The sequence below is a fragment of the Scardinius erythrophthalmus genome (genome assembly GCF_964197995.2).
Source record: "Scardinius erythrophthalmus genome assembly, chromosome: 1".
Lineage (NCBI taxonomy): Eukaryota > Metazoa > Chordata > Actinopteri > Cypriniformes > Leuciscidae > Scardinius > Scardinius erythrophthalmus.
The window spans coordinates 18,600,823-18,626,079 of NC_138221.1; the positions used below are offsets into that span (position 1 = coordinate 18,600,823).

At 38.5% G+C, this 25,257-nt stretch overlaps 1 protein-coding gene across 1 annotated transcript; it reads left to right on the forward strand.

The window, feature by feature from the left end:
• Positions 1-11,729: 11,729 nt before the first annotated feature.
• On the forward strand, positions 11,730-18,612 carry LOC308700775 (uncharacterized protein). Its single transcript, XM_081382545.1, has 2 exons — positions 11,730-11,841; positions 16,382-18,612. Exons 1-2 carry the CDS (start codon positions 11,763-11,765, stop codon positions 17,605-17,607), a joined length of 1,305 nt encoding a protein of 434 aa, XP_081238671.1. The 5' UTR covers positions 11,730-11,762; the 3' UTR covers positions 17,608-18,612.
• Positions 18,613-25,257: the final 6,645 nt, after the last annotated feature.

The window sequence follows — 25,257 nt, forward strand, 5'->3', positions numbered from 1 at the left end:
TCCATGACGACTCCGGTACCCCGTGGTTTCAGCGTCACCCGGAATGGCTGAGCACCAGGGCATGGTCCAGACAACTTGTCTCTGTGGTTGAACTTTTCTGTTGGAAGTCTCAAGTACATGGCCAGTGCCTGGAGGTTGTAATTATATGTGATGTTGGCTTGTCATAGATATTTCTGTCAAATCATGTGCTTTGCCGCTAACAGTCCTGTGTAAAGAGACAAACTATGAGTACATTGATGATGTAGTACTTCATTATATGAACAAATGTAAAATTGACTTATTCAAATATTTTTCATCATTCAGTTTCATATGTAAGGTGTTTGAAGGAATGAATGAGGCAGCTTTATTTCAACACAAAATGTACAGCAAGTAAAATACCGTAGATGAAGAGAAGGGAAAAAAATCATCGTCCGAGCTGTCCCCGTCTTCCAAGTTCAAATTATTAGGGTCCCCATAAAAATCATCCATCTCTATGCTGTGTGTGAAAAACAACATACATCTTAGATTGGAGGGACAGATCAGTGTGAGTATATGAAACATTGCTGTGAAATACTTACAAGGTCTCCTCAAAAAATCACCACCCCCCTCATCTGGAGAGTCACAATTTTCTTCAGTAATGTCCATGGAGTGCATGCTACAATCAACAAATAAATATATGTGAACATCAGAGGTGGAAAGTAACGAATTACATTTACTCGCGTTACTGTAATTGAGTAGTTTTTTTGTGTATTTCTACTTTTTTAAGTAGTTTTTAAAATCTGTAATTTTACTTTTACTTAAGTATGTTTTGTTTAAAGTATTGTAATTCGCTACATTTTAAAACGTATCCGTTACTGAGTAAAAAAAAAAAAATCATTATTAAAAAAAATGAACTAGCCTACAGCGCGCGCGCTCGTGCTCAGCATTGATTGATTGAAGGGCGGGAGAACAGACACGCAAAAACCACAAAAAATATGGAGACGGACAACACAGATTATTTACACACACACGTGAGGCGAACCCCAGGTAAGTATGGGGATACTTTGGATATAGAAAAACGAACGCGTGGTTGTCCTCGAGGCTCGAGCATAGCCTATTCATTTTGCAAAAATTGTGGACGCAAATTGGCTGCAAAAGAAGGAAACACATAGAACGTGTTCGGGAACACCATCCCTCCGTGCAGATTAAGATATGTCCCGTTTATAATTTAAGGTCGAAGGATTTCTGTGATGCAGAGGGAATCCCGGAGTTTCATTATTATCATGAAAATGGAATTTAGCCTACAGTAACGCAGACGTCACGTAAAACACATGAAAGTAAAGCTGTACAATAAATCAAATTGCGACATGGTCTGTAGTCTATATATTAAAGCACAAGAGACTGCTATATAAATGTATAATCTGCGTGTCTGTGTGAATCAGTGCGAATGAGACGAGCCGTTTCGTCTACTACATACTCAAGTACGCGACGCGCTAATAGTGTTTTCAGCAGCTCACAAACAATATGAGAACATGAAAACATGAACATCTCCAGAGCTGCTCTGAGAGAATGACCTTTGAGAAAAACCTTGTCAAATAGCCTACACTCTGAAACAGGACTTCATTACAACCCATCAAAATAAAAGTTTGGTCTAACTGCGAAGAAATGATGACATAACTGTTGTGGGCCTACAATAGAATGTACTTCTCATAATAATATTAACAACAACAATAATAATACAGATTATTTAAACATTATTTAAGGATTTTTGTCCATGGTTTAATTGAGTAAATCTGTTTTGCAGCACTTTGCCAAAAAATAAAAGGATAAAAAAATGTGTTAAACTTTTATTTGATAAACCACCGTTTTGGATAATATATTTGTTTTAAATCATAAAAACAAAAAGGATTTTTCTGAATTAAATACATTTCATAGAAGTCTTGTTCTTGAACATTTTAATAAATTATTAATGATAAAGAAGTTGTTAAATGAGTAGTTCACATTAAAATGAAAATTACCCCATGATTTATCAGCCCTGAAACCATCCTAGGTGCAGGCTATTTAACTTTCTTCTTTGTTCTTTCAGACGAATACAATCGGAGTTATATTAATAAACACTGATGATTCTGAGCTTTATAATGGCAGTGGATTGCAACCATCAGTTTAAAGCTCAAAAAAGTACACCATACGCAGTCTACTTACACCTTAAACGCAACTTATGCAACTCATGACGTCAGAAGTAGTGTAGTGCGTCCTGGCGTAGCGTAAATATCAGCAGTACGTCGCATTACTCGCATAAGTTGCGCTTTAGATTTAAGTCGAATACATATGTTCGTTTGGCCGGAAACTAGTTATTTTACTTCATAAAGATTTAAATATGAATAGGCTATCTTTCTTACACAAACTCAACGTTTTGTTTCAGAAGGCCTTTATTAACCCCCCGTTGCCATGTGGAGCACTTTTATGATGGATGGATGGATGCACTTTTATGAGCTTCAAACTGATGGTTGCAATCCACAGCCATTATCAAGCTAGGAAGCGTCAGGGTGTTTATTAATATCAGAGGCTTCCTTCACCTCTGTATAGATAAAACATTATCAAAATGATTCCAGTTCGCATGGATACGCGGAAGCGACAAATTTTTTTTTGTATTATGCAGGTCAGACAAGTAATTTGGTGAGGTCAATTTGTAAAGAAAGACTACTCGCATGCACACATTCAAATGCACATACCTATAGATTAAACACGTAATACGCATGTGAACGCCGTCAGCGTTTTCACAGATTCACGTTTTTGAAGTTTAGACAGAGATGATAGCGTTTTTCAAAAAATTTCAAAGCTTGCACCTTGTAACCTATTTCAAGGTTCACATTCTCGAGCTCCAAACACTGTTGTCGTGCAAATGAACGGCCAGAACACATTAAAGTTTTCTGTTTTCTGTTAAAGCGGTGTCGTGTTAGCGGCCCCTAAGTTAATAACTAATGTGCTTTTCGCAACGAATCAATCAAAAATGAATGAATCAAAAACTAACTTTAGCTGGACAATAACTTTATTCTAGAGCGGCTGTAAAGCCAAAACACTCTCTGTTACTGTAATCTCCTATTATCTCTGTAAAGCTGCTTTGAAACAATCTATATTGTTAAAGCGCTGTATAAATGAAGGAGACTTGACTTAATATAATTCTGATTGTATTCGTCTGAAAGAAGAATGTCATATACATGACTTGAGGGTGCGTAAATCATGGGCTGGTTTCATTTTAAAGTTAACTACTCCTTTAATCAAATTCATAATCATTTATTGAAATTAGTTGATTAGACATGTTTTATTGAAATTTTAATAAACAAAACAAATGTTTCCAAAAATACTGTTTTCATCCCATTTACTGTAACTGTCATTTTAACTGATGATAATAATAACCCTAATTTAATAATACAGTTTTTATATTTAATAATTGTTTAATACCATTATATTAGTCGGTTATCATACTGTGAAAATCTCATACCTTTACAACCCTACTCGGGGGACTCCCCAACCCACCCCCCTGTTAAAAAAGTAACTCAGTTACTTTTACTCTGAGTACATTTTAAATGAGCTACTTTTTACTTTTACTTGAGTAGATTTTTCGACCGGTACTTTTACTTGTACTTAAGTAAAAAAAAATTGTAGTAATAGTACTTTTACTTGAGTAAAATATTTTATTACTCTTTCCACCTCTGGTGAACATACACCAATTGTATAGAAATATAGGTAAAACAATTAACATGACCCAATGAAAGACACTCACCTTGACTCCAAAGCACCAACTTCTCCCTCTCCAATTAGTGGACGAACAACAAGCTCAGGAATGGCTACATCACTGTTTGAAAATATGGTAATTTATAGATATGCATGTGCAAAGCCATGAAAGCTAGTTTTAGTAAAGCTATTAGATAGGAACATACTGATCACGGTCAGATTCTCCATGAAGCTTGAGATCGGTGGTCTGGGGTGCCCCTTGAGTTGATGACACTTGCCAACGCTTGTAGCTAAAAGGAAAAAAAAATGTATCAACCTTTATCAACGTAATTTATACACAAGGTCAAACTAGCACAGATGGAGTTGCGTGTGTGAAGTTGCAATGAAATTTCTCGTTTACTTACAGTTCTGTTTGTGTATATGTGGGTAAATCAATATACAAAGTTGCATTATTAGCTAGCAGCTCTCGTGTCGGTTTATGTATTTTATGTCAAGTCAGCACGGTAACATTTAACGTTACTAATTCTGAGGCAGACGACAAGCTAAACTAAAGCATGATTTGAAGAATTTCATATCGATTTATAGGCGATCTCAGTAACACAAATAAAACCTGATAGAGGAATGGACAAAACACTACAGAAAACAAACACGTTTTTTTTACTAATGAAAATGCTAACATCTAAGTTACAGTATCTAGCATACTAGTAAGCCCGTAACAGACAGCGACCATAATAAAAACCTAAACAGACAATAGCAAACATCCACAATTACAAGAAATACAAACATTAAACACAGTTTAATGTGTTTAGATACTTAGCTAAAGATACTTACAAGTGCAACAGCAAGAAGGCCAGGTCAGCATCGGTTTTCAGGCTTCGCTTTCTTTCAGTTCTCTCCATTCTGAAAAAGCCGGTCCAATATTAACTCTAGTCTGACTTCTCGCTCGGTCAGTCTCCCGTTTTCTCTTTCTTTGGTCCTCTGACAAAGATTTCCGAGCTTTCTTCTTCTTTTTTACATCAGCAATTACGAAAACTTGAAGAACTCAATATCTAGCGTTACCTTTTTCTTATAGCTAGCCGGATACTGGATGGGGGTGTGTACACGTGCAGTGCCGTAAAGCAATTCGTTACCTCGCGAGACCTGATATCAAAAACGGACCCGCCGGCCCAAAGTTGCAAGGGTGGTTTTGCGGCTCACAGGCACCAGGGGGGTGCGAGACGACCACCATTCAACACGAAATCAGTAATATAAACATTACAATGACTCCAAAGCTGTTTGGTCAAGGTAAAAAAGTTACTTAGTTCACCTTTAATAATATACAGAGCATTATGATAATTTTTGCAAGACCCAGGACAACAAAGGTTCCAGGAACGATTCTGCTGGAGGGTAAGCATTAATTTGATCCATATGCCTAGTTGTTAATTAATATTATTGTTTACGAGGGTGTAGAGACATCCCTTAGATTTACTGGTATAAATTAAACAAGCTAGTGATATTCTGACCTGACAGCAAAATAATACCTAGCAACTTCGATACTAGGGGTTATTCAGGAGGATGAGATAAATACCATAGGGTTGTTCCATAAAAAAAGATTAGAATACAAGCCAGGCTAATTTCGGTTATTCAGACTTATTGTCAGTTGATTCTGTTTCATAAAGCAAACTTAAAATGGTTAGAACTCAGTTACTCTGGCAACTTATGCTGGGAAACGTCTTGGTTACTAATGTAACCCTCGTTCCCTGAAGGAGGGAACGGGAAACATAACGTCACGTGACAACATAATTGGGATCACTTCAGGGAGACCTATCAACTTCGAGTGTCTACAGAATGAGCCAATGAACGTTGGCGTGCATGAATCGCGTCACATGCCCCCGCCCCGCAGCGCGGGTATAAACAGGAAGCGGGTGCACGCACACATTGTTTTTCGCAGAGGAGCCGAGATTTGTGATGGCCATGCAGCGATGGTCAGCACCGGTGGCGATGGGACATTACATCTCCCGTTCCCTCCTTCAGGGAACGAGGGTTACATTAGTAAACGAGACGTTCCCTTTCAGCCATTCATGTTCGACGTAACTTCGACATGATGCCGTTATTGGGATCCCTTGGAAAACGCCACGGTTGCTGCCACATCCAGCGACTTGCGCAAGACTCTCAGACCCCCAATTGGCTGGGGCGGAAGATCTGCATAGAGGGAGTTTAACGGCTGTTCCATTAAACCCCACACAGAGGAACTCTTGGATAACACTAAGAAAGTGTGCCTTTCCAGGGAAAGGGCGCTGCGGAGCCACATCCTGCCCGAATGGAGGTAACGAGGAGAATACAAATATGGACTGGCCAAAGGGGCAGTGCAACTTATGGAATGTCACTGGGGTGGCTCCAGCCCGAAGGGGGAGGCTACACTGGACAGTGACCGCAGAGCAGACTCTGCCAAGGGAAAGACACAGCCTCACCGCAGGGAGTTGGTCGTTGAAGAATACACATATGGAACCCAGCCTAGCACAAGTTACACAAGCATACGAGCACTAGGCCTGGCGTCGGACGAACTCACAGGGTTCGCCAAGTGGGGAACTCGACTGGAGCAAAAAACGCACGTATCCGTTCCTAGGAAGGAAGCAGCAAGCCGACACTAGAGCGGGAACTTTGGTGTTACTGGCACAGGAAGAAACCGGCTCAACACGTAGGCTATAAAACCTAGCGAACGTGTTAGATGTCGCCCAGGAACCTGATGATCAGGTCGTGCTTTTCCAAAGACTTACCATCAACAGCATTGTGATGTGCGGCAATAGCGGCAACATACACTTTAAGGGTGGAGGGAGACAGCCTTCGCTCCAGCCCTTCGTGCAGGAAGGAAAGCACGGCTCTGATCGAGCAAGATCGGGGGTTCTCCTCGTTAGAGGGGGCTCTAGCGGAAGTGATGGTGTCAACTACCGCAGGGGGTAGGTCACCTAAAACCTCCGCGTCCCGTCCAGGGAACAGACATGGAGTTTCCAGAGGTCTGGACACGGGTGCCATAGGGTGCTCCATCTCTGAGAGATTGGAGGCCGCTCTAGCTTGCCTTGTTCTGCGTCTGAGCGTGCTCACGCAGTTCAACACTGACTGGACGTGGGCCTCGGTGAGGCACGCTGTCATGTTGATCGAGCTCAACTCCATACCGAGAAAAGAGATCCTCTGCCAGGCGGTGAGTTTGCTCTTTTCCCAGCTGACCCGAAGCCATAGGTGGCTGAGGTGACTGAGCACCATGTCCCTGTGTTTGCACAACTGTTTTCTCAACTGGGCCAGAATGAGCCAGTCGTCGAGGTAGTTGAGAATGCGAACACCACGCTCGCACATGGGAGCAATGGCCGCCTCCGCGGGGCGACAGGGCCAGCCCAAAGGGTAAGAACTTGTACTGATATGCCCGTCCCTCGAACGCAAAGCAAAGAAATGGTCTGTGTCGAGGGAGAATCGAGACATGAAAGTATGCATCCTTCAGGTCGATCGCTGCAAACCAATCTTGGGGAAGGATGCATTGGGGAAAAATGCATTTCTGCATAAGCATCTTGAACGGTAGCCTGTGAAGGGACCGGTTCAGGACGTGCAGGTCCAAGATTGGTCATAACCCACCACCTTTCTTGGGTACAATGAAGTACGGGCTGTAGAAGCTGGTCTTCATATCAGCTGGAGGGACCGGCTCGATCGCGTCCTTCACCAGTAGGACAGCGATCTCTGCCCTGAGCACAGTGGCATTGTCCGCCAGAACATGGGTGAACAGAATGCCCTTAAAAGCAGGGGGGCGCCGGGCGAACTGAATCGCATAGCCTCGCCGTTAGACCGGACGAGAACTTACAGGCCTTGGACGGGAGGCGTGGATTACCCAACCAAGAGGAGGTGGACGCCGGACACAATTGCATCGTGACGGCCCGGTCCACTGGGGGGATATCCACAAACCCCTTAGCTGCCACGCCCTCGAGCACTACAGGTGCCTTCCACATCCTAGAAAGCTCCTCATGCACCTCCAGAAAGAAAGGTACCGGGGTCGCATACTGAGAACCAGCACGGCCCGCCCCGAGAAACCAATCGTCCAACAGAGAAGGTTTCGGGATGTTGTGGAGGGTTCCACGCAAGGCCGACCTTCTCGACGGCCCGGGAAAGCATAGTGCCCATTCTGGATCGGTCTAGGACAACGCTACATGCCCCGAGGGGGGTAACGCAGCCGAGTCATCATCTCCAGAGGACTGAAGCTCCCCCTCCGATGCTGCTATCGACATCTGGTCGTCAGCAGTTGGTCGTTCCGGAGAAGGACCAAGATGTTCGCTAAGGGACTCCATTGGCAACAGCACTTGTGAGGCGTGAGGGGCCTGCGGAGGTTGTCTCGACGGGGAAGCCCTTACGGTAATCCTCAGATCACCCTGGTCATGCGCCGAAGTAGGTCTGTTCTGCGGGGCAGAATAAACACTAGATCGGGGCATAGGCGAGGGGACTGCACCTCCCTTGAGGTAAGCGAGTCTCAATCTAAGTGCTGAGATTAAACTTCCTGTTTATACCCGCACTACGGGGCGGGGGCGCGTAACGCAATTCACGCATGCAAACGTTCATTGGCTCGTTCTGTAGACACTCGAAGTTGATAGGGCTCCCTGAAGTGATCCCAATTACATCGTCACGTCGAACGTGAGCGACTGAAAGGTAACTAGCCTGGTCCAGGGTAGGCTAACTGTCAGGCTAAGCCTCAGTAGTCACACAGATCCTCTAACACTGACCAATAGGAACACAATGACTGACACTCTCTCATACCATTATTTTACTTTATTAATCATTATCATTATAAATATACAGTAAAGAAAATCAACTTAAATAAGGCTACAATGATAAATGAGACAATATAGATCTACAAACGTGTTAAATATATATATTATATATATACAGTACTGTGCAAAAGTCTTAGGCATGTTAATATCCCCCACCCCCGTCCCCCCAAAAAAATGGTTTTAAGTCCTTTTTTTATATCTTTTGCTGTAGTGTGTCAGTAGGAAATATCAGTTTACATTTCCAAACATTATTTTTGCCATTAAATGTAATAATCAGATCAGATTTGTGTATGCACAAGGAGTCTGACAACAGCCGGTATGATCTTATCTCACCTTCATTGAGTCCATCTGTGATTACATGAAGAAACAGAAAAAACTGAGACAGACTAAATCCAGAAGAACTGCGGGAATGTCTCCAAGATGCTTGAAGAAACCTTCCTACAAGTGAACTTAACACAAACAACTTAACAGAATCTACTAACTATCTCATCACTCCTGCGAACAGGATGGGGGCCAGAGCAAATTACAGTGCCTGACATCGTACCTGCAAGTTCACACACCTCTTTAATGTTCATTTTTGTGATCTCCGACTGGCGAAGTCTAACATCATTGGTGCCATTAGTATCTTAGAGAATTTACGATTAGCATTAGCCAGCACTTTTAAATTTGCTTTGATGTCAGGTGCTCTGGTGCCCGGCAAACATGTGACTATACAAAATCACACTGAGTCTTTCACAGCCTTTCCTTAAGTACTCAGATCAGGAAAATTATTCTCCAAATGGAGGCATGGAATAACAGCTAGAGTTTGCATTGACTGGGATCACAGACTGGGGGAGTTCACACCTTGGGAAAAAACACACACACACACACACACACACACACACACACACACACACACACACACACACACACACACACACACACACATTAGAAACAGCATCTCTAAACTCTCTCACTTCTTTTACATTTTGTTCTGTTTTTCTGGACACAAGAGCATTGTACCAGTCGCAATGAGACATTTCAAATGATACCAGACATGCAAAGATCATTATATTCTGCTATGATCACTCAGAGTGAACTAAGTGAAGGAGAGAATGGGTAAAGGGACTGAAGTGGGAGAAGGAACGAATGAGAAGGAGGGACTGGAGGGAAAAAGCTTTCCTGCATCTTCACTCTGTGGGCTGTGAAACAGAAGCCTGTGTGTGTTTGTGTTGTCCGTATCTAAGAAGATCAAAGTATCTGAGGTTATTTCAGCCTTAAACTGTTACTTCTGACTTGATTTTCCTCTTTTAAAAACAGAGCATTTCTAAAATTGTGAAACACTCAGGAAGTGACATCATCTGGGCTCTTTCTACTGCATGATTGGAGGACAAGAGAATAATCTCAATCCATTGTCTCAGTTTTTACACAAACTGTAGCATTGACTGTATTCATCAACCCTGTTACCAAAGTTACTGTAAGAAGAAAAATCTCTAGAACTATGAATAACTTCTACTATTTATGCGAAATGCAACTTCAGCAGTAACTATAAATTAGATTTAAACTGAATTTAATAATGATCTAATAATTCTATTGTAATTAATGCAGCTTTGAGAAAATCAAACAATGTTTAGATTCATATGGACATATAATGGTGTAGTTATTTACCTGAGTGTCATTCATGTTTTTGTGTTATTGATGATTTATCCATGTCATAGTGTGAGCAATTAGAGTATTGTCTTTCAATAGCTTGTTTGCATATGACGTCACGTCACTTTGATACATTTAGGAAGCACTATAACAAACTCAAAATGCCGATGTTTTGCGTCGTTTATGGTTGCTCAAATCGATCAAAACACGAGGAGTTTTTATCGTGTACCAAAAGTTGTTGTTCATAAGGGGGACAAATGCAAGAAATTGACCGAAAAACGGCGGAAAAAAATGGCTTGCAAACCTACGTCTGTGGTCGGGAGGAGCTGAATCGGAAAACGCCCGTGTGTGCAGTGATAATTTCGTCAAAGGTGAGTTAATACAACTTATGTGGATGTTTGTGTAACGTACCATTTTCAGAACTTTGTAAAGTTAAAGTAATTGTTTCTTCTTTTCTTTGAGTTTGTAAGTTACCCCTGTAACTGAAGACAAACGTAACGTTATTCAGGCAAATCTTTCAATTCAGTTGAAAAATCGCTCCTCTTCATAACATAAGGATCACGTCCAACATATGTTTAAATTTTTTGTTATATTTTTCTCTTGTAATAGCGTCTAAAGTAATACAGTTCGGACTTTACTCCATCTCGTCCATTCCGCTCTTCACTTCCTGCCCTCCATCTTAATTTCGCGCGTCATCACAATCGCGTTACTGCAAACCACCTATAGATCAGTTTTACAGGCTTTTATCATCTATCCTATTCAAATAATGTGTTTCTATCAGCAAACACTCAGAATAAAGTGAGATGATCTGCTGATGATCCTGAATGGCTTGTTGAATGAGTGTTGATAGTCTGAGGCTCATCAATATTAACAGATCTGCTGAAAACACTCTTTATTTCATGACAATAGTTCCTCTTTTCACCTCATTTATTATGCTGATGTCTTCAGATCTGCATTAGAGAAGCAAAGCATCCGACTGGAATGGATGGAAATGCTCATATATTTTCACTATTTAAAACACAAGTATATGGTATGTATTGATTACCTTAGGTGTATATATGTTCGATACTGGAATTCATCATCAGTGAAGCTCCTCCCACAGCAATTCTCCAATAAATGCTGTAAATTCCCATCAGCTACAAGTGAAGACGAGCATCAGAGCATCAGGAAGAGCTGAAATCTGTAAAGACTGAGTTTATTAAAGAGGACAATGAGAACATGAGTGATCCAGAACCCTGCAGAATGAAACACACTGAAGATCCTAAAGAACAAAGAGGTTGGTGTTTATTCTTCATTCATTCATGATGCTGAAGAACATTCATGTTAGAAACATTCAAGCACTTCATCACTTTTAGATTTAAACAGTTACACTATGAAATGGTAAAGATTTTCAACAAATGTTCAGTAGAGGGAGGTTGGAGAAACTTTCATATAGATTGTCAACTTCAGGTCAGATTATCTCCCTTATTTACACTTATTTTATATCTGGGTCACCTTTTTTTTTTTTTATAAATACAGTTGTAACAGTTCTGAAAGGCTGTTCCATTTCTTGTGCTGTAATGCTACTCCCCGCCTCAAGGGGGATCTAGGGAGGTTTCTACGTTAAGGGCTATCCTTTTAAGAGAGACAAGTAAGAGTGTTTAGAGAGGTACTGGCATGGTTTTGAGTGTTTGCTCAACTGAGCCGGATGCAAGAAACCCTATTATGAGGAACTTTATTGGTTCTACAGCTCAATGTAAGTTGTGTATATTTTGTAATTCTATGTTTATTATGTGTCAGTTGCATATTTTGATTTGTGTGAGTATTTGTTCAGAGGGTTCATCAACACATGTGGTATCATCCACACATACATTGATAAAGTAACTTCAATAAAGTAATAGCCTAGTAAGCATTTACTTGTTTTCATAGGATAATAATGTATTTTTTTTATTTATGCACCTATTGCTAAAAGCACTATATAAATACAAGTGACTTGACTTAACTAACTTATCAGTTTAAAGTATTTTTTTTTTAATCAAAGTGCTATGGTAGGTCAAACTACCTTTACTTAACATTTTTTATATTGATAATGTTAATTTCCTGTAATCTCTTGGAATATCTGAAAGCCATGTTTTGGCTAATATATGTGTTATTAGCAGAACACATTTTTGTGGAAATTGATGTTGGTGCAGGATGATGTTTTCCCCTCTTTTTATGAGTCTTTTTAGTTTATGTGGCTGTTTCACATCATGCTTGACATTCTCCATTGTGTTTTAAAGCGGTAAATTCTCAACAGAATTCAAATATCAGGATATATTTTAAAGCGTCCAGACTAATACTGCATTATGTTTCATGTACTTAAGGAAAGATGTACTGTTGTTTTGTCCGAAGTCAAAGTGCAACACAAAGGCACGAGCATTATTGCTGTTTATTTTTTTGTTGACGGATTATCGTACAGGAGGTCTGTGCATCAATGAATGACATGTTTTTGGATATCATGGTGTGTGCATAAACGTGTGTGAAATGCCTGCTAATTAAAACACTTTTTGTTCCTAAATTGGCTCATTGTTACTGTTGGCATTGAGAATGATGCATGTGTTTTTCCAAGAGTTAAAGTCATCGGTTAATGAGTTTTTCTTGGAGTGGGTGGGTTTTGGTGAGCTTTTGAGCTGATACTGTGGCACAAATAGCAGAGTGTTTTTATATTATTCATCTCAGAGTTCGTACAACTTTTTGAGAGTTAAATTTAAAGTTCTTAATATTATCCCATTTAAATGTTCTTTTTAATGTGATGACCACAAATATACAAATTAGGTTTGTACATGTCAAATGTTTATTCCAAGAATTAAATGTAATATTATTAGTTACTGCATTATTTTTAATGCAAAACAATAGTAGTTTTATGATTGAATTACCTTCATGAACAAAAATCCCCCACCCTAACCTAAACTAAACCATAAATACCTAATTGGAATTAGGGGTGGGCGATATAGCCTCAAAATTATATCACAATATTTCAAGAATATTTGCGATAATGATATTTATGACGATATAAAAAAAATGTAGATTTTTTTTAATTATTATTACATTTATCTCACCAAAATGTTTGCTCACTCATTGTGTTTTTACAATTGGGTAATTTTGTTTTTAAGAGTTTACACAGCACAAGGAAGCTTGATTTCAATCTTTGAATTAAATTGAAAAAAGTAGCAAAAATAGGCTATATACAAAATAATAAAGATACAAATAAAGATAAAAGTTTTTGAGTAGGTCTGTCTAACACTATTCAGAAATACTACAGAAACTGAATAAGGTAATCAAATGTAAAATAACACTAGTCCTGAGTCCTGACTAAATTAAATACATAGGCTATAATTCTGATTCCTTACAATGAGAGCTATCTTTTGTTGTTTTGACGACAACATTAATGACAGACACATATGGCTGCTGTCACTTTTAGAGCTAGTGCCCGGATCCATTACTGTTATACTGTCTGTCACACTGTCACGCGTGTTTTATGCTTATTTCAGACATAACCGACTGTTTACGAATACACTAACCATGACCGGAATTTTTACACTATTTTGCGTGTTTTTTCCCGTTAAAGCGATTTAATCCGCGAAAAATAACTTTTGTTACTCGCGAGCTGTTTGTGAGACGGCTTTAATGTATGCCCGCAGAGTAAACATCTCTCAGAGAGAGTGCAAGAGTAGTTTAAAATCGCAAATGTTTAAACTGATGAGACTTAAAAAGAAGTGAAAATGCTAAACTTTAGTTACGATGCAAGTGACAAAAGATTCCGTCATGTCCTGACTGCTAAACACAAGAGTGTGGTATTGACGCTTGACTTGTGCAACCCATTTTGAGAGCGAGAGAGAGAAGACCGCTGAACACCGCTGAACACTCACGCGGTTGGTAAAATCAGTGTTTGCGGGGGAATTTCCCGCATTATAAGTGGTAGACCTGCGGGAATTATTAAAATACTTTTGAAGTAGCTCCTTTTTAGGTACTAAATCGTCATTGGAGGCTGACTTGCTGCTCTCGCGCTCAGGTGTTGTTGTTGTGCGTGCTACCCAGCGGGTACCTTGATGTCAAAATTACGTAAAAAAATAGGTCAAAAATGAAAGTCATATTGACGTCAAAGTGTCGATGTCAATTTGATGTCAAGATTTTGACCTCTGCTGATGTCATTTTGCCAAACAAAAATGTGAAATGCATGGCCGTACATTTATTACCAGCTTCACTTTAAACTAACCAGATTTACTTTATTTAACTTCCGGTTTAATGAAATCATAATCATAAATATTTTTGTATTTTAAAGTCACCATGATGGTGGTTAGCGTTTGCTTTAGTTGTGCTCTTGACCCATTACTTGTTAATATTAAATTTTCTGTGTGTATAAAGCACATTTGTTATAGCTAAATAAAGTCATGAGATCAGGTGATGTTGGCTGTTTAGTGTTGATGATGAAGATATCATCATGTAGTGGCCTGAATCCTTGATCTAATTCAGAGTCTAATGCTTTGATTATATAGGACTTGTGTTTTTAAAGTTTTATAATAGAAGCCATTTAATTTAACAGCATGTGAGTAATGTTGTTTATCAAATAATATAAATGATTTTAAAGACATTTAGTGCATACAACTTTTACCTCTACATTATTACTTAGCCATCAAGAATCAGTGTATGACTCTCAACAATGGTGACAATCAATGAAATGCTTCAGCTGCAGTGCATGCTGGGTACCACCAATCAAAACTCACCCTTATCTCCCAGCATGCATTGCGGCTTTAATAAATTATGTAGCTGGAGTTGATCTGATTATCTGGTTATTTTGTTTGATTGTCACCATTGTTGAGATTCATATGCTGTTTCTTGATGTCTATGTGTGTCTAAGTACTGCCATAGACTAAAGGGTTTTGTGCACTAAATGGTAAAAAAATAAGAAGAGTATATTATTTAATAAAACTGTAGACATGCTGAAGAATCTAATTATTTCTATTATGAATAAAACAATATTGAATCCAATATTAAGTCCTATATAATCAAAACACTGAATAAGATCAGAGATTCAAGCAAGTACATGATGATAATATCATCATCATCATCATCATCATCATCATCAAAAAACAGCCAGCATCACCTGATCTCATTTTCTCATGGTTTTTTAGCTTCAACACATGTGCTTTATAAACACACAGCTGTAGCAGCCAGAGAAAATTTTACATTTAAGAGTCAAGGATCAAGAGCACAACTAAAGGAAACGCTAACCACCATCATGGTGACTTTAAAATACAAAATATGATTTCATCAAACCGGAAATTAAATAAAGTACATCTGGTTAGTTTTAAGTGAAGCTGGTAATAAGTGTACGGCCATGCATTTCACCTTTTTGTTTGGCAAAATGACATCAGCAGAGGTCAAAATCTTGACATCAAATTGACATCGACACTCTGACGTCAATATGACTTTCATTTTTGACCTATTTCGTGACGTCATTTTGACATCAATGTTGACGTCATATTGATGTTAAATTGACGTCAAGGTGCCCGCTGGGTAGGGAACGTAATGCGCCATATCAGTGATATCGCGATATGACACTTTTTTTATCATGTAAAAATTTATACCGGTATTATCGTGGACGGTATGATATGGCACACCCCTAATTGGAATTAAATTACTTTCTGCACCGGAAAGACAGCATGCAGGAAACCTTCTACCACACCATTGGATTCAGACGTTGGGACAATTGGTTTGACCTGCATTTAAAAAATGTGTCTCCTTTCTACTATCACATCGGGCTCATTTTTACATCCTTTATCTTCATATTTCTACCATGGACTTGCCGTCACCTAGTGGTGGTTTAATTGTCATATTTATTTATTCATGACAGGCCTGTACCGAACAAAACACTCAGCAAAATAGTTTTTAATTATTGTTATCGGAAAATTCCTAACAAATATTAAGAGATAATTGTATTTCAATATTGCACACCCCTTGGCACTATTGTATAAATGTTAATATCACATTAAATAATTGTGTAATTAATCAAATATATTTAATATTTCTCACTTCAGAAACGTGATTTGTGCCTTACATGTCTTGAAAATAATAATTGAAATATCAATGTACCTCATTCATGCAATTCATTTATGAAAACAACACCAGAATTATCATATTTTATAGTAGTCGTCTACTAGTACTTTCTGCTATTACATCACGGCTCACTTTCATATTCATCTCTTCGAATTATTGATGTGCTGAAAATTAAATTAAACCTTTTTCTTTTATGTCAGACCTGATGGAAGTGAAGGAGGAGAGTGAAGAACTGATGGAAGTGAAGGAGGAGAGTGAAGAACTGAGTGAAGAAGTGAAGGAGGAGAGTGAAGAACTGAGTGAAGAAGTGAAGGAGGAGAGTGAAGAACTGAGTGAAGAAGTGAAGGAGGAGAGTGAAGAACTGAGTGAAGAAGTGAAGGAGGAGAGTGAAGAACTGAGTGAAGAAGTGAAGGAGGAGAGAGAAGAACTGAGTGAGGTGAAGGAGGAACATCATGTCAAACCTGGAGAAAAACCTTTGAGTCATTCAAAGACTAAAAATACATTTTTAAAGAAAACAAGAGCCAATAAATCTTTCACCTGCACTCAGTGTGGAAAGGATTTATTGAACAAGCGTAATCTTGAGTGTCACATGAGAATTCACACTGGAAAGAAACCGTTCACGTGTGATCAATGTGGTAAAACATTTGTTGTGTCATCAAACCTGAAGAGACACCTGAGAGTTCATACGAAGGAGAAGCCACATTCATGTTTTGTGTGTGGAAAGAGTTATTCACAGTGGTGGCATTTACATAAACATCAGAAAATTCACACTGAGTATGTGTGCTTTAAGTGTGGGAAGACTTTTATTACAGCTCAACAATTAAAACGGCACCACAAAATTCACACTGGAGAAAAACCTTATAAGTGTTCACACTGTGACAAGAGATTCATCCTGTTTGAAAATCTGAAAACACATGAGAGGATCCACACTGGAGAAAAACCTTACAAGTGTTCACACTGTGACAAGAGATTCAATCAGTCAACAACTCTGAAAACACATAACAGGATCCACACTGGAGAAAAACCTTACAAGTGTTCACACTGCGACAAGAGATTCAGTCAGTCAGCATCTCTGAAATCACATGAGAAGATCCACACTGGAGAAAAACCTTACAAGTGTTCACACTGTGACAAGAGATTCAGTCTGTTAGCAAACCTGAAAACACATGAGAGGATCCACACTGGAGAAAAACCTTACAAGTGTTCACACTGTGACAAGAGATTCAGTCATTCAACAACTCTGACTAAACATAAGAGGATCCACACTGGAGAAAAACCTTACAAGTGTTCACACTGTGACAAGAGATTCAGTCAGTCAGCAACTCTGAAAACACATGAGAGGATCCACACTGGAGAAAAGCAGCAGAGAGAAGCCGTTCACATGTGCTCAATGTGGGAAGAGGTTCACACAATCAACATCCCTTAAGAGGCACATGAAAATCCACACTTGAGAAAAGCCACACATGTGTGTTCAGTGTGGAACTAGTTTCAGACACAAAACAACTCTTAAGCGTCTCATGAGAGTTCACACTGGGAAGAAGCGGCTCAGGCTTTCGCTCTGAAATGCTTTCTGCTTCTCATTCTGAAGAAAGACCATTTAACTGTGATCAGTGCAGTAAACTGTTTCATTGGGCGTCAGTCATGAAGAAACACTTGAAGATTCACACAAAGGAGAAGATTCATTAATAACATTACAGCAGAAAAGACACGGCAGTGTGTGTTTCAGTGCAGAAGTCCTTTACTACAAAAGATTAATTGAAGATCACCAGAAACTTCACACTGGAGAAGGCCATAAAACACATTTTTGTCTCAGTGCATGCATTGTTTTAGTTTGGTAGTGCCGCCGCTAGCTTAGCTTAGCATAATGAATGGAATCCTTTGTTGCCACCTAGCATGTCGTGAGTAAAAGGTATGTTAGAGACCTTAGATTATTTTGGTTTTGGAGTATACTTTAAAAAAGCTATTCAACCACTGTACAATGACTGTAACAGCTCAGTTAAGTTATCATATGAAACGTCATCCAGGTTTAAAATCAATAGAGGTATCCAACAAGGCTGTCCCATTTCACCGTTTCTTTTCTTTCTTGTAACACAAACCATGGCCTGAAATAATAATAAAAAAAAGCTATTGAGTGCCTTAATATTTTCTCTTCTGAAAAAAATGTTTGTTATTCCATTTGAACACGTAATCATAATAACATACTTGGTATTCCAGAAAAAGGAGATAGTAGATTATTTAGGTATTAATATCTGTAAAGATCAAAAACGGAGAAATAATTTGCATTTTACACCAATTATTAGGAAAATTAAACAAAAATTAAACTCATGGTGAATGAGAGATCTTTCATTAAAAGGAAAGGTTATTATCCAAAACTGTAAAAATTTATAAAAGAGGTGGATATTTTGTTCCATTTAAGTTGGAAGCACATTATAAAAAAAAAAAACTGTTTTATGCTAATTGCGTATTTAAGAACAAGTGGAAAAAGCACTACTTGAACTCTGTATATAAGGTTCCGATATCATAAACAGCAAACACTCCCATGAGCAAAGCATAGTAGAGCAAGCCTTTAACATGCTGAAAACACAAACAATTGAAAGCATGAACAGAAATAAATGTACATATTTGTAGCAAACAAATAAAATTTCCTCAGTCTGTTGACGCCAATGAAATGAGCTTTAAGTGTCAATTTACAGGAGATCTAAATACATCCGCATAATAAATGAGGTGAAAAAAGGAACTATTGATGTTAAATATGGGTATAACTAGCCTATTTACTGCCCTAGTACAAGAGTTATCACTTTAAAAGTATGCATGTGAATTAAATGTGGGACAATGGTCTTCATCATCACAGTATGCCAGGGTTCACCAATCTCGGTCCTGGGGCCTGTTTCAGAAAGGAGGTTAAGTGAAAACTCTGAGTATGTTAACCCTGAAATGAGGGAAACTCTGAGTTTTCTGTTTCAGAATGGGAGGTATGTTAAACCTGAGAAAGCAGAGTAAGTCAAGCCTGTTTCTGAAAGAGAGGTAACTTATACTCAGAGTCAGTTACCATGGTAACTTACTCTGTGAACCTAACCTGGTCGGGAGCAGGTTTTCTTTGGTAAACCCAGAGTTTATTTCGGTCTCCTCCCCTTTTTTAAAGAGGAAGTGGTGTTTAAACGCCTCATTCATTCTTTCAGTACATTTTTATGAATAAAAATTATAAATAAAATATTGCTATTTTTACTGCTGTTTTTTTTTTTAATAAGATGAAGTCTATATAACTCCTTAACTGGCAAATGAAAATACAGTGTAGATTAGAGTTATATAATGTAGTTCTAAACAAATTCTACAGAATTAAACTGTGGCATTTACTGAAAATCACTGAACTGTGTTCATCTGTGCAACAGAAGTGGGTGGGGGGTGGGGGGGTACCCGTTTATACTTGGATATAAACTTACATTCTATAGGCTACTCCACATAAATATGTGAAAAAAATCTGATTGTGTGATGTGTAGACACATAATATTAACATTACCTCTCTGTGGCAGCAGAAACTCTTTATCCTCATTGTCATGTGAAGATGAGCATTTGGTTGAGTACACTTTATAGCACTATTTGACATAATTTCTGGTGTATTGAGTAGGCTACTTACAACTGCCTGGGGTTCTGTTGGGACAGGTGGCTCCAAAAGGCAGATATTACCATCAGAATATGTTGGGACCAACAAAAAACCCAACCCAAAGTAAAATAAATGGAAATATCAAAAATAGCCTATATAAAAAATTACACATGTAAACCTTTTACATTTTATGAAGGCCCTTGGATCTTCGGGAGTGACTGGCTCTGAAGTCCCTCCAGGAATTCCCTCAGCCAAAAATGCTGCTACACTGCTAGACACCGGATGCTATTTAGTTATTTAATATGTCAAATGTAAAGTCAGGTAGCCTACACCCATGATATGCTCAAGCCTTACCTAATTGAATTATTTTTTATATTTCATTTTCAGCTGCTGCCATGTTCTTTTAATGCCTGTAGGATTGTACCTATGAAAATTTAAATTAGGTTGAATAACATACTGTTCTTCCAGTTTCACCTCTGATATTATAACAGTTGGGTAAGTTACTTGTATTACTAACTACAAATGACATCTTCAGCAGTGTAATTAGATTTAATGTCTACTTATTACTAATTACTAAATCCCACATCAACCTCAACCACTTGAACAATACAAGGAGAGACAAGAAACTGCACCTTTAATGCTTTCAAATAAACAATCTACAATTGCATGAATTATTCTTGAATTGACCAAAGTGTGTAGAGGGAGAAGGTTACATAAAAAATATACCTTTTAAAAATGTATGTTAAATATACAGAATTGTTCTATAGTCTAATGCAATTACATCAGATTTTACTTTAAATTACAGAAGAATTAAGAGTAATCCAGTAAAATTAAATTACAGTATTTAGATTACTTGGTAATTAATTACACCCAACACTGTATAACTAATTAAAATGTAAAGGTGAGAAACGTGCCGACCTCTTTTTGTCTGGGGCTGTTGCCATGGTGACTCATAATATCTGTGCTCCATTGATAATGGCTTTTTATAGTTGTGGTGCACGTGCTTAACTCAGAGTAGGTCAACTCAGAGTTGATTGAACTAACTCATTTCAGCTGTTCTGTAACCGAAAACTCAGAGTTTCCCATCTCAGGGTAAGTCAACTCAGAGTTCAAGCTTTAACTCAGAGTTGGTTGAACCTCCTTATTGAAACAGGCCCCTGGAGGGCCGCTGTCCTGCAGAGTTTAGCTCCAACCCCAATTATAAACACCTGAAACCAGCTAATCAAGGTCTCACTAGGCCAGTGGTTCCCAAACCTGTCCTGCCGGCACCCCAACACTGCACATTTTCTTTGTCTCCCTAATCAAACACACCTGATTCAACTCATCAGCTCATTAACCCATGTGATAAAGAGCTGATGAGTTGAATCAGGTGTGTTTAATTAGGGAGACAAAGAAAATGTGCAGTGTTGGGGTGCCGGCAGGACAGGCTTGGGAACCACTGATATAGAGACTGTTGCTGAGTCCCAATTCGCCTACTTATACTACGACCTAAAAGTATGTACTTTTTTTGTGATGAAAAAGTACATACTTTTGAGTGTGTAGCAAAAAAGTATGCACGTTCTGGGACATACTTCGATGACGTCATGCAACGTGAACTTGAACGTGGTTGCCTAGTTACGCACACCTCGACTGTTAACAAAACATTTAACATTTCATCATTCTTATATATCCAATATCATTTTATTTAGCTACTATTCCCATCTTTTTTTCCACAATACATTTACAACGTGTTTACCAAATTGAGGAGTGAAGCAGGGCGTCGTAGATCAACCAAACGCAGGTCGTTTGTGAGGCGGCTGGTTCTGACGTTCATGTGCAAATGTGTGTAACGAAAGCTAGCGCTACTTATTTTCTGAGTTAAAATATTTAAAGTTTATAGTGTAACTATTGTTTAACGTATTTTATACTTAATCTTATACTTATGTATAATACTTAAAAATACCCCGATGAAAATGAACCATGCTTTTACTATAGTAAAAGTGTAGTAACCATGTTTCTTTTGATTGGACTGATAAAGTTAACATATGTACAGCCACAGTATTACTACAAATAAGTCAGACAGAAACATCAAAAGAAATACATAAAAAAAAGACACTTGCATGACACTGTACTAGAGCCTTTTTATTTATTGTTTTGTAGCCTGCAATGAGGCGCTCGTTATCTTCATCGGACCCTACAAGATAAACACGGTACTTTTTTGGCACAACATAAAGCCATTAATATTACCAGACAATAAAATATAAGTTTAATTAGGGTTAAACATTTGAATTCTTACACTTAAAAACTGAGGGCGCATCTCCGTTGCTGCATCCGACTGCCAGGTTTACATCACCATCATCACCGCAAAGCTCCTCCCTCCCGCACGCAATGGGTTGTGGGCAATATTAGCCGTTAGAGTGTGCATTGATCTGCACTTCGAATTCTAACCGGAAATAGTAGACCATCCGGGTATCTTTGGAATACTCATTTCAACATGCTACGATTTGGGACGTACTAATTCTAGTTTCGCATACTATTTAGGACGGATAGTATGCGAATTGGGACTCAGCATGTGTCTGTTCCCTGAATTAGGACATACAAAAAACTTTCAAACCCATCTACGGGTAAAAATCGAATTGAGATACAACAAATAAAAAAACAGATATAATACAAATTAGCAAATGCTAAAGCTTGGGTTGCTAAATATTCAATCCCTTACTTCAAAAGCACTTATTGTTAATGATATGATTACAGACTATGATCTAGATGTGCTGTGTTTGACAGAAACCTGAGTGAGAAGTGGAGGAGAGCGACGAGGAGGAGAAATTCACCAACTTGTAGTTGAGGATCGCGGTGATGATGATATTGATGAATAGGGTCCTTTTGTATCACAAGATTGCAGTTGTTTTACAGGGTAACCTTCATTCTTTCTTATTGATGTGTTTCTGGCAAGTAGTTCATAGGCTCAATGGATATTACCGGTAACTTGTATTGTTCAGCCCATGGCTGTCTCATCGTTTCGTTTTTTTTTATGCTGCCAATAATCTAAAGGAGGTCACACACCGTACGAGAAGCGCAGCGCCGCATCGCGTCTGACAACTTGAGGTATCGCACACCGGACGCGCACATTGTCAGTTTATGGCCAGCAATATTGTTATGTTTAAGGATATTATGGAATTAAGATCATGTCTGAATTCAGACTTTTAAATCTTTTAAACACAAACACAGATTTGGTAACCTCCTACTGTCATGCTCATCTCAACACTAAATTAAAGGCCTGTCTCGTATAGATGCCAGTCTCAAATACAAGCCGGTGCAGTTCGACGGTAGTCCAACGCTGTGGTACAACGAGCACACTCAGGCCCTTAAGAGAGCAGCCAGAAAAATGGAGCGGAACTGGAAGAAAACAAAACTAGAGGTATTTCGCATTTCATGGAAAGAGAGCTCGATTGCATACAGAGAGGCCTTAAAAGCTTCTAGATCTAGATTTTTCAACCCTATTAGAAGAAAATAAACAAAACCCTAGGTATTTATTTGAAACAGTGGCTAAACTAACGAACAAGAAAGCTTCAAGCCCAGAAATGTCCAAGCAACACAGCAGTAATGACTTCTTCACTAATAAGATTGATAATGTCAGGGAGAAAATTATAACTATGCAACCGTCTACTAGAGTATCGTATCAGGCAGTATATTGTGGTCTCCCTAAGGAAAAAAATGATTAATTCATTGCTATAGAAGAGGAAGAATTCACTAAACTAAAGGTAAGACCCTATACCGACTAAGCTACTGAAAGAAATGCTTTCAGAGGTCATAGATCCTCTTCTTAATAACATTAATTCATCTTTGTCATTAGGATACGTTCCAAAAACATATCGTATCCTCACAACTATGTTCTATATTTATCTAAACAACTATGTTTTTAGAAAGAAATTATATCTGCAAGGATTTTCAGTCAGGATTTAGACCGTACCATAGTACTGAGACTGCTCTCATTAGAGTTACAAATTATTTGCTCTTATCATCCGATCGTGGTTGTATCTCTTATTAGTGTTACTCGAACTTAGTGCTGCATTTGACACCATTGACCACAACATTCTTTTAAATAGACTCGAAAATTATATTGGCATTAGTGGAATTGCACTAGCATGGTTTAAATCATATTTATCTGACCGTTATCAGTTTGTAGCAGTAAATGATGAGGTGTCTCATCGACAAGGCCGAACTTACCATTGGGCTTGACTGGGCTCAAGCCCATGGATCCCGCCCAATAGGGGGCCCCGTCCGTTTACGTTAGATTTTTTCAATAATATGTCATTCATTTAATTTTTCATTTAAAGTTTGTTGATTGGTCTAGCATTGTTACCTGGTCCTGCCCTGCAATGAAAAAAATTATTTAATTAGCTAAATTAAATGTCAGTCATCTTGAGGTTTGCTGATTGGTTATTGGTTGAAAAAACCTGTCTGCATTAGACAGTAATGTAATGGCGGACAAACGGTATCAGAGTGGTGCGCTTAAAGAAAATTAAAGAATGAAAGACAGCAACGCAAAAAGGAAGTTCTCAGTAAAATGAAAAGGATTACTGGATTTTTTACACCCATGACACCACAGCTTGATGTGCAAGCGGAGAATCCAGAGGACAACAACCCAAACCCGATGGAAGAAACGATTAGAATTCACGAGCAGGGGAGCCCATCAATGAATCATCATCTCTTCAGTCAGAAACAGCGACCGAACAATGTCCAACTACAGATTCTTTATCCACTGATCCTGCTCGCTGATTGTATGTATATAATATGTTATTTTGTTTAGTTGTTTGTTCAGAATCATGATCTCTATTTTTATTCTCAGTTTATCCAGAATTGTGTAGCTCTAATACATAGCTTGTGTATGTATCATTTTGTTCTATTTAAAGTAATGTATAGAAGGTAGGGCCCGAAAGTGACTCAAGCCCAGGGGCCCCCACCACCCTAAGTCCTGCCCTGCTCATCGATCACAAGTATGCCATACCACAAGGCTCAGTATTAGGACCGCTGCTGTTCACTCTGTACATGCTACCCTTAGGAGATATCATTAGGAAGCATGGAATTATCTTTCACTGTTATGCCGACGATACTCAGCTGTATATTTCTTCAAAACCTTACGAAACTTATCAATTCACAAAACTAACGGAATGCATAACTGATATAAAAAAATGGATGACTACTAATTTCCTACTACTAAATTCTAAAAAAAAAAAAAAAAACAGATTCTAATTATTGGACAAAAAACTTCCTCACGTAATAATCTAGAATACTGTCTAACACTTGATGGCTGCTCTGTCAAGTCTTCGTCGTCAGTTAGGAACCTGGGTGTGCTCTTTGATACTAATCTTTCATTTGAAAGTCATATTTCTAGTATCTGTGAAACCGCATTTTTCCATCTTAAAAATATATCTAAATTACATCATATGCTCTCAATGAAAAATGCAGAACAATTAGTTCATGACCTCAAGGCTA